General features: G+C 36.0%; 2 protein-coding genes and 1 long non-coding RNA gene across 14 annotated transcripts in view; 1 reads left to right on the forward strand and 2 right to left on the reverse strand.

Moving 5' to 3' along the window:
* unc79 (unc-79 homolog, NALCN channel complex subunit) overlaps nt 1-715 on the reverse strand; it is a 62380-nt gene extending 61665 nt beyond the window's left edge. For 6 of the 12 annotated variants that reach the window (XM_015058196.1, XM_015058195.1, XM_015058193.1 and 3 more), the window contains exon 1: nt 377-714. In XM_015058196.1, the coding sequence (XP_014913682.1) occupies nt 377-398 (22 nt within the window). In that variant the 5' untranslated portion in view covers nt 399-714. Of the gene's footprint in view, nt 1-376 lie in introns of all 12 variants that reach the window. The other 6 variants (XM_015058198.1, XM_015058191.1, XM_015058190.1 and 3 more) reach the window with 2 other exon arrangements.
* Nucleotides 716-1524: 809 nt separating this feature from the next.
* Nucleotides 1525-10654, reverse strand: LOC106963343 (uncharacterized). Its single transcript, XR_001428175.1, has 3 exons — nt 10078-10654; nt 3774-3965; nt 1525-2218 (listed from the first exon to the last, which is right to left on the reverse strand). It is a non-coding gene; the product is annotated as an uncharacterized LOC106963343 (long non-coding RNA).
* Nucleotides 5215-10799, forward strand: part of LOC106963342 (BTB/POZ domain-containing protein 7) — a 15005-nt gene continuing 9420 nt past the window's right edge. Inside the window, exon 1 of the mRNA XM_015058208.1 lies at nt 5215-5569. The gene's annotated coding sequence lies outside the window, so the exon portion shown is untranslated. The remainder of the gene's footprint in view (nt 5570-10799) is intronic.

Genomic DNA, 10799 nt, shown 5'->3' on the forward strand with positions numbered 1-10799 from the left:
CAGCAGCAGCAGGGAGCTGCAACCTGTTTAAAGCGAAGGGGAAATCTCTGCAGCAACAGATTTAAACACCGAGGGACCAAAATCCCACCATCTGATCCTGTCAGAACCGAACCTTTCATCTCGACCTTGAGAGCATCCTCACGCCACGCAGACACGTCAATCATTCACACGGAAACGAAACACCGCGACCAGCATCATCATCCTCATCATCATCATCCTCCGCAGTGAGAGGACGCGTTCATCACCAAGGACAGCTCCCAAATCCCCCTCATGTCGCTCTCTTGGTTACATTTAATTTAAAAGAAAAAATCACATTTCTCCAGAACCAACAGGGAGGGGAGAGGGAGAGAAAACACGCACACGCTCCGGTACTCACACTGCTCTGCCTTCGTGGACATTTCGCAGACACTTCGGGAGACATAAACCCGGACTGTCAGGTGTTTTGGTGTTTAATGTCCCTCCCGGTGATGTGTTTCCCTCACTGGATGCGTGCGCCCTTTCCTCCAGCCAGGCTCCGTCTGATTGGACCATCTGCGCCGCGGACAAAGCGCTGCGCTGCGTCGGTTTTACTCATCCACATTTAACCAAAATTAAACCAGAACCCGTTTTATGGCTCAAGTCTTCATCCCGGGGATGTTTTTTATTTTTATTCTGTTGATATGAAGCGGGACGCTGGCTGGGTTCTGGCTCTGCATCCCTTTCCAAATGGACTGATCCGGATTTGACAAATTGTCATTCAAGAATCCGAACAACCCAATGAGCTGAAAACAGGAAGGAAAACCCTGACGCTTATTTTACATAAAAATAACCCGCAGAACACGTCAGTATTGGTAGCAGATTAAGAGGAATAAACATGCAACAGATGTTTTTTTTTACCTGCTTTAATCTGACACCAACATTATGATGCTTTTTAATGTCTGCAGATATAAAATCCAACATTTTATCAACATAGTCTGTTAGTCTTATTGTTGTAAATGTATTTTGAGCTCCAAGACTCACAGTTTTAAGGTCTGAAACTCTTTCATGTGATATAAACATTTTTTACAAAATCAAGGCAAATATCACAAAAAAAGTTGTAAATTTCTACAAATCTGGTAAATTTTTGGGATCAATTTCCAGTTGACAATTATTTGCAGCTATATACCTCTTGAAAAAAATTAGCTGTTTCTGTGATTTTACTTTTTATAGGTTTATGTTTGAGTAAAATGAGCATTTTTCTTTTATTCTATGAACTATTGACAACATGTCTTTGAAACTCCAGGCAAAAAAATTTATATTTATTAGAAGAAAATGAGAAATGGTCAAAATAGCAACATGCAATGCTTCAAAGCTCAAATAATGCAAAAAAAAAAATTGAGATGGGTTTTAGTGTGAAATCTGTCTATAAGCTGAAAAACCAAATAAAAAGAGGAAGATGATGAAGGAACAATGAGAGAAATTAATCCTGCTTCTACATTTCCTGAAAAGCCGCTCAGCAAGGAAGAAGCAACAAATAACGTATAATAACAGACAGACAGACAGACAGACAGACAGACAGACAGATAGGTCTGAATTTATTAAATAAATTCATGTTTTTACATCTTTATTTCTCTGCATGATGACGATTTTCTGCTTACATCTCATAAAAACATTTAAAATGATCCAGAAATCTGTAAAGCTTAAAATAAAACCACGTAATCCAGGAAAGATGTTCGATATTGGGTTAAATGAAACACATTTATGGAGCAAATGAAAAGTAAATTCATAGGTTATGAAAAAACATTTAACCTGAGAAAAACACAGAAGAAAAATAATTGGTGACTTATGGAAGGCAGTTTTATAATAAAATCTGTTTCTTCTGACTATCTGTAATTACATTCTAGATTTCTGAAGCTACACTTGGACTAGACACAACTAAATGTCAAATTAAACAACTCAAAATTTCCATAACGTAAATAAAAAAACTTAAACAAACTTCTGTCTGAATCTGTGTAAGTGAAGTTTATTTTTTAACCACTTTCACAAACAAAAGTCCTGAGAAACAGTAACTTAAAATGAGACAGATTTGAAACACAGATTAACCAGAGAGTCTGTTTAAATCAGAATCATTTGACGTTTATTTGGTTTCCTCTGGATGTCAAGGAGTCGATCTCTGCCGGTATTCTGGGACATGATGCAGAATCCATCCAGCCGGCACCAACAGGGCCGCCCCAAACACACACAGGGCAAAGGCAGACTGCTGTAATGCAGGCACACACATAATCTGAAGGTTTTGTCAATTTCTTATGTGATAAACATTTAAAATTGCATAATAGTAGTTATATAAGTCACTTATAGAGATTTAATGTCTCAGAAAAAGCATGCAAAGCATGTAAACCAAGTAACTTGGTTTAGTTTGATGTGCAAATATCTTATTACACTGGAAATGAGACAAAACTAACTTACAAATAATTTTTCAGCAAGAAATAGGAGCTTGTTTTAAGCTAGTTATTCCTTAATGTTGATTTTTGTTAAGTATACTTCCACTGGCTGATTGTTTCACTTATAACAAAACATTTTTCCTAAAAGTTAAATAATCTGCCAGTGGAACCAGAACTTTTTCATCAATATTAAGGAATTATTGACTTAAAACAAGCTCCTATAGCCGTCTGAAAAGTTGTCTGTAAGTTATTTTAAGTGTATTAATATATTTTCAACCAAAATTCTTGGTAAAATTTTATATTTTTCTGTTTGTCTTCACACCTGTGAGTCATAACCACAAACACAGTTATATGCTGTCCTTCCATGAAATTTCTCTCTCTGCTCTGGTATTCCTAACTGGTTATAAAAGTCGGTCCCAGAGGACAGATCAGCAGGTTTATAGCGGCATAAATGTTTGCTGCTGTGTTGCAGTCGTATCATTGGATCCCTTTTCAGAGGCCAAAGCCTGCAGAATGAATAAAACATCTCCCCCACTCTGCAGAGGAGAGCGCAGTGTTCGCTTGAGTTCATCGCATTAAAGTAACTCAGAAGAGGTTCTGCTCTCCTCAGACAGGTTTGAAGGTCCAGTGGATCTTAAAATGTGGTTAATTTAACAATGTTTCATGTTAATTTACATGAAAACTACAATATTACTGATCACATTTCTACCACAGAGGATTAGGACTCATTTAGGTAGAAAAAGGGAGTACGTTACTGCCAAAAAACTGAGAAATATTCAGACTAATCTCAGAAATTTTCTAGAAAAAACATGGACATTTCTGTGTTTCATAGGTAAAACAAAAAAATTCAGCTTTTGAAACTCAAAATTTCAGATCACTTTTGAGATTCATCAAAAAATTTTAGATTTCTTTTCTCACAAATTTGTCACTTTTGGAGCTTAGAAATGTCCTTGTTTTCTCTAGAAAATTTCTGAGATTGATCTAAAAGTTTCAGATTTTTTTTCTCATAAATTTTCAACATTTGACATTCAGAAAATTCCAAGTTTTTTCCAGAAAAGTTCTGAGATTAGTCTCAATTTATTTTCTCACAATTAATTCATTACTTAAATGTATTATTTATCTTGGAACATTTCTGAAATTAACCTCAAAATTTCATATTTTTATAGCAAATTTCAACTTTTCAAGTTCAGAAATTTCAACAACAACAAAAAAAAAAATCCAGAAAATTTCAGAGATTAATCTCTGAATCTCTGAGTTTGGCTGAACATTACTCCTCCTTTTATTTTATTTTTTCTGTCTAGAATGGCCCTAACTTGCTGTCATACATTCATAGAACATTATTACAAACAGATTTGCTCAAATAGTCAGTCCTACCTCTGGGCTGATCTTTTCCTTCGGCGGTTTGCTGTAGATGGTTTCCCTTTGGTTTTGCTGAACAGTTTTCATGAAGAGCAGTCTGGTCAGTGTGGCTCTCCTGAAGACTGAAGACATCCTTCCTGCTTCGTCTCTCAGTCCGTGTCTTTAACTTAAAGGAAATGTTTCTGCAAGAACCCCCCTCCATGTTCCCTGAGGTATAAGCAGATAGGATCAACTTTAACAAGTTCCCATCACTCATCCGAGGAGGAGTCACTTCCATGAACCAATAACACTTAAAATAACAGGAAAAACTTCATTAAGGCAGAACCAGTGGTCTTGTTTGTGTGGCTGCAGGAAAAGGACAAAATATGTTAGATTTCTAATTTGGCTTTAAATAAAACCCTGAGTGTAACACAGAATAAGAGGATGGTTTAATTGTTGACTGTCCATCAATGCTAATCAGCAAAGCAATAAAACGTGATAATTGCATGATTTGTCACTTCATCATAAGAAAACATCAATTTGTTGAGCATGCAAATCAGATTCTTCCCATTCAAGAAAATCATGCATCTCTACATAAGCTGCTGCAAGTTACAAACTAATTAAATTTCTGTTTACCTGAAATAATGAATTGTTTTGTTATTTTCTGTTGTTTTCAACAGAAACACTAAATAACCACTTCTAGTACTAACCCACAAACCTCCATCTTGATTTCTCTATTGATTAGCAGAAATCGAACTTCAGTGCATTAGGTGTATTATGGCGCCCTCATCAGGATGCAAAAAAAAATCTGCAAGGGCAGATAAATCAGTTAAACAATGTTTTTAACACATTAAATCGCTACTGTCACATTTATATGAGGTAGAAAGTGTTCATTTTGATTTTTAATAATATAAAATCACTATATATTTTATACGCAATACATGCGAGCAATAATTGCCTCATCATCACACTTTAATTTCCTAAATGTCTTTCTCTGATAAGCAGACAGACTTGTATTGTAAAAATATTGTGCTGTAAAAATTTATGATAAGACATATGTTACATCTCTGAGCACTCTGGTAAATTTTGTTTATGAATGAATTAGTAAATTAAATTAATAAATTAGTCTTATAGCTCCGCTTTTTTTCTCCACTTACTGTTAATTTATGTAAAGAATCGCTAGAGGGCGCTCGCAAATGAAAAATTGCCCAATCTGCTATGAGTTCTTATGTTCCTTTCTGCAAGTAGAGCGAAAGAAGCTGTCAAGGTAGCGGATCTTTCATCTCACTTCCGGAGTTAAGAATAGGCACACAAAAATGTTAATGCGTTAACATTTGAAATGTATTACCTGTATCAAAACTATAAATGTATTAAGGTTAGCTGTAGATGTTCAATATTTGGCTAGCGTTCATAGATAGTTGCCCACTATTCAAGGCTAATAGGTTTTATTTTGAAACGCTCAACCGGAAGCTGTGATTTTATTTCAGCCAGCTTGGACTCGTTGGCTTCGGGATAGGCCGTAAAAACCACCCAACAAGGCGTTGTGGGGGAAATACCGAGCCGAACCGAGACTAAATAAAGCTTTAGTTCAGTTTTAGGTGGAGATAGATTCTCAGAAATGAGGGGAAGTCGACGGAAGTGGAAAAGGTTTCGCATTTTAACGGTTTAATTTGGTGGCTGACGTCGATCGGAGCGTAATGAGCAGAGTTAGAGAAAGAAGGAGCTGAGCAGCTTTTTTTCCTCCCTTCCTCTGCTGATCAGACAACTTGGACCGGACTGAACTGCGCAGTGATCCGGGAACAAACTATGGACAGGAAGCTCTGAAGTTCCAGGTAAATACGATCCGAACGGTTTCTGTTCAACAGATGTTCCTCCGCTTCAAGGAAAACACCGAAGAGTTAAAGCCACAAATGGCTAAGCTAGCTCCTGAGGAGCTGCTGCTAATTACACTGAAAGGGGACTTAGGAGGTCCGAGGAAGACTGAACAGAACTGAGGAAGTGTCAGGAGGACTGAGACAGGACGAACTGGACCGGGGGGAACTGAAGAGTGTTGAGGAGGACGGAAGAGGGAGGCTAGAGAGTCCTGAGAGGGACCACTGACCCTTTCTGATGGGGACAAAAAGGGACTTGGAGAGGTAGACTGAAGAAGACTGTGCAGGACTAAAGAGGTCAGAGGTCGTTTGACGACATTTGAGAAAGACTGAGAGGGACTGAGGAAGACGCAACAAAACTAAAAATGTTTAGGAAGGGCTGGGGAGTACTCCGACTGAAACGATTAATCGTGATTAATCAGTTACTGAAATAATTGTCAACTAATTTAGTAATTGATTAATAATTAACTGGAGTATACAGACTCAAGAAAGGCTGAATGAACAGCGCATTCAGAGCAATAATTCATGAAGGGATGTCCAAAGTGTGGCCCAGGGGCCATTTGTGGCCCTCTGGAGAATTATGTTTGGCCCCTTGGTTTGCAAGTATCGAGAGATTTTTACAGATAAATAAAATTGTCTTAAATATTTATTTTAGGTATGAGACACTATTTTAGTATATTACTGAAGAGATAAAAACAGCAAATAACTTAAGATATATATAAAATAAGCCAAAACTGTTCTAAAAATACATACATTTTGCATTTAAAATTGAAAAACAAAGCTTTTCTCTAAATATGTTTACCTAGAACTACTCAAGTTGCATAGTTTTATCTTTTGCCATTTCATATTTTTTAAAACTAAATCTATTAAGAATCTTTTGCTTTTGAGTCATTAATCAGTTAATCTAAAAAATAATCACTAGATCATCCTTATGGTATTGCATTTTATATAATACGTTTTTAGTGTTTATTTGCGTATTTTATTGTATTTCTAATGTCATATTAAAAAAAGATTATGTAATAAAAAAATCTGCAGAATGTGCCATTTAAAGAAAAGATCATTTACTTACTAGAATAATGGTGAGTTTGAGCCCTACAGCTCTGGATGAGAATTGAGGACTGATCAGTACTCTTTATTATTATTTATTATTTTCAAACATTAATGTCAATTTCCATCAGTACTGGTCTGAAATAAAAAGTTTGGACTCTTCTCTGACCTTTTCTGCTTCCCTCACTGAACTACAGAGCTCTCTTGTTTGTCATATGTTAATAAAATAAAAGTATATTTGCATAGGCCTTTAAAGGGATTTATCTGAGGAGCGGTTATCTTGAGATAGTGAGGAGCCATATGCAGGCTGTGATAATCCTGCAGTAATCTCTCTGAAATTGTGGATCCTCTCCCGGCCATTGTTTCAGATCCTCTGTGAAATGTTCTTAGTTGATCAGGTTAAATGCTATTGCATTGATCTTTAGTTGATTACAATTGTTGAAGTTCCATCCTCAAAAATATGAAGTGAAAGGAAGTAAACTCTGAGTATCTGAAACGGCTGGACTTCGGTTTGGATGCTCCTTTCTCTTTCTGGTTGAATGGAGAACAAAACAAGGTCATTGTTTCCTGAGATTCATTCCCTGAATCCAGTCATTTTTAATCCAAAAAATCCTAAAAACAAAATATTGGTAGAACAATGTTTTTGTTTTTGTTTCATGGCCTCCAGAGCTAAACGTGACCAGCTGACTGTTGACGTTGAAAGGGGAACTGTGCAGAGGAGCAGTTTGCATTGTTAATTGTTCTCTGTGAGTCATCGAAGATTTGAATAGATTTTACCATTTCATTGTCTCTATTTTAGGTCTGCAACTAACGATTATAGTCATCAATTATTCTGATGAGTAATTAATTAATCTGATTTTAAAAATGGGCACATTCAAACCACATAAGAGTTTTTATAGAATATTACATTAAAAGATTCAAATAAATAGTCCACTACTTTTTTTAAATAAGAAAACAAACATTTTATTGCCTAACATGAATAAAGTAGCATTTCTGTAGTAAATTTGACACACTTGAAACTAAAAATACGTCACTTGAGAAGTTTTTGATAAAACGTTTTTATGCACAAAGGCGTTATTTTATCTTAAATCCAAAATGTATCTGTACTTTGTACAGTTTTGGCATAATTACTGCTCTGAATGCCTTCTTATTTCAGTGTGTATCCTTTAGTGAACGATTAATCGATTACTATATTAGTTTTATCAAAACGGTTCAGTCTTGCAAATGAGTTCTTAGACCTCAGTGAGACAATATAAATAAATGAAGGTTAAAAAAAATAGTTGATTGTTTCAATGACTGATCATAATTACTCTGGTTAATCAAGATGAATTAGATTAATTATGATAAATCAGATTAATTTGATTAACTGTTATTAATCTGATTAAAAATCAAGCTAATTTGATTAAAAAACAAATTAGTTTATTTCAATAAGCGATTAATCACTATTAATCACAATTAATGATTGATCATGATTAATCTGATTTATCACTATTACAATTAAACTGATTAAAAATCAAAGTAATTTGATTAAAAAACAAGTTTGCTAGATTATTTCAATAGTTGATTAATTACGATTAATCTGATTAATCACAATTAATTTGATTAATCGTTTCAGCCTTTTATTTAGAGTCTTTTCTGATTCTTTTAGTTTTTCGTGCCTCCTTTAGTCGGGCCTGTAATCAGCCTAAAGAGAAACTGATTCAGTTGTTTGGAGCCACTGCCATCTCTGCAGTCATCCTGCTTCCTCAGGGAACGGTGTGAACCGTTTTCCCATCCACCTGCAGTCCTCTCCTGCAGTGTGGTGATGTGTGCATCGACACGTCACAGCTTTGGAGGTCACTCTTTGTTCGAAAGTTCTGGTTTCCCTGTGCTGCTCTGTTTTATGACCTCGTTTTGGAGCACATCTGATCGTATCAAATATCTCCCGAGTCAAACCGTCTATAATTACTCACTATTTCTGTCCAGCTGGCTTTGCGAAGCACACAATGCCCACATCTCACAGGTCATGTTACAGGTGTTGATGCAGCTAAACTGTTAATTTACACTCCAGCAATGTTAAACAGAATGAGCTGCTCATGAATGAACACTAAAGATGTGGGTTTTTTGTGTTTATTTCTTTTTAGCTAATTGATTTCTGAGGTTATAAAGATACTTCCAGCTTCCATTTTCTCTCACCATGATGAGAAAATCCTCATTAATGATTGATGGGCCCCAGCGAGTCATTTGAATAATGCATCCTGTCCTTATGTCATGAATTTTCAGGTAGATCTAGTTGTAGTCCGTGTTTTGGTTCTGTAAGCCTTTCAATGTGTTTTAAAATGGGAAGAAAAGGGAAATGCTGATACAAGGTGAGCAGCTTGAAGTGGGAGGGGGGCAGGGAGTGTCTCATGTCACCTCTCATTAGGGACGCATAATCCAGCTCAAACTGTGTCTGCAACACTAAACCAGCTCTGTTGGGAGCAAAACACAACCAACAGCTCTTTATTGAGGCCTGAATGTGCAGAAAGCAGTTTTAAAGTTGCAGCTTTAGTGGAGATTCAGGTCTCGGTAATAAACTCCTGAATGATGCTGTTATAATTCTGCTGCTAAAGTTGAATTTGGATTCTTTTGTTAGGCTCCAAAGTGTTGTAGAAGTGCGCGTTTATGTTGTCGCTTATGATTTATTGTGAAAGATTTCTTATCATAAGAATTTTGATTTATTTTGATAAATTTCAACTGTTGATGGTAAATGAAACTGACAGTATGATTGGAAATTTTGTTTTTGCCATTTTCTGCTATTTTCTACGTTTTGTTTTTTTTTTTTTGTCTAAAATTTTGGTAAATATAGCAAGTGGATCAGTTCATAAAAGTTGGGTGATTTTTGTTAACAGTTTAACATTTAATTGGTGCATTTGTTCATTCATTGGTTCATTTTTTGGTTTGTTGGTTCACTGGTATGTTGGTTTGTACATTTGTTGGTTTGTCTTGTTCATTCATTCGTTCATTGGTTAATTTTTTGGCTTATTGCTTCACGGGCACATCCTTTGTTTTGATCATTGGTTCCATTAATTTATTCGCTAATTGGTTCATTTGTTGGTTTGGTTTGTTCATTGGTTCATTCGTACATTAATAGGTTAGTTAGTTTGTTCTGGTCAGATGTTCAAATTATCACAAAAAAACAAAAAATAATCAAACATTCGTGCAGATGACGAGTGGATGGAAACTTTTACTGGAACTGTAGATGAATGCCAACATCTTCCTACAATAAAATCTGCTTTTATGTAAGACTATAAATAATGACGTCATCAATAAATCCTTGGTTCATTCGTTGTCACTTGTTAATAAAATAAAATAAAACGTCCAGTCTGGTCCCAGTTGATTCTTTGGATTTTATGGCAATCATGACATGTTGACATCACATACTATTCATTTTCTCCACCTACCTGCAGTCAGAGCTAAAGCCATATTTAGATCTGTCTCCACTTCTCTGTAGGTGCTGCTGAATTAATCCATCACCAAACTGCTGGTGGCAGACTCCAATGCCTGTCCTGTCGTCTTGTTACACCAAAAACATTTTCAAATGACCTAAAAGATGAATTCTGATTCTCTAAATTCATGCTCCACCGTCACGATGTAAAGGGCGTAGGACTGGAATGCCCTATGTTTGTATATCTGTTTGTTTTAATGTTGAAGCCAAGCTGCATCTGCATTAGATTTGTTGTTGACTGGCAATCAGTTTCCTGAGGGGAGGAAGAGGAAGTCTCTGTTCAAGATTGCAGATAAAAGCCTGAACACTAAGATCTTGGAAGGAAAACTCCCTGAAGTAAAAACCTCAGAACGTCTTTTTTTTTAATCCACACAGGCGGTTGAAACAGCCAGGACGGCTGTGATTGATCACTGCAGTAAAATCGATGTGGCTGAAAGGAGGTGATGGATGTAATTAGGTGTTTCTCTGTTCAGCCTCGTCAACGCTGGCGCCGCCGGGCGTTCATTAACTCTCTCAGGGTCTGGGTGACACGGCTAAAAAATAAAATACATCATTTGTTTCATACAAAATCTGATTTTTTTTTTCTCTCACTTTTTTTTCTAAAAAGAAATCACAAATGACGGATAAGAAAAACTTTGCTCAAATAAAAAAATAATACATTTGAAAAATTATTTTGAA

Source organism: Poecilia latipinna, unplaced genomic scaffold (genome assembly GCF_001443285.1).
Source record: "Poecilia latipinna isolate Pla-1442-1.1 unplaced genomic scaffold, P_latipinna-1.0 Scaffold1522, whole genome shotgun sequence".
Classification (NCBI taxonomy): Eukaryota; Metazoa; Chordata; class Actinopteri; order Cyprinodontiformes; family Poeciliidae; genus Poecilia; species Poecilia latipinna.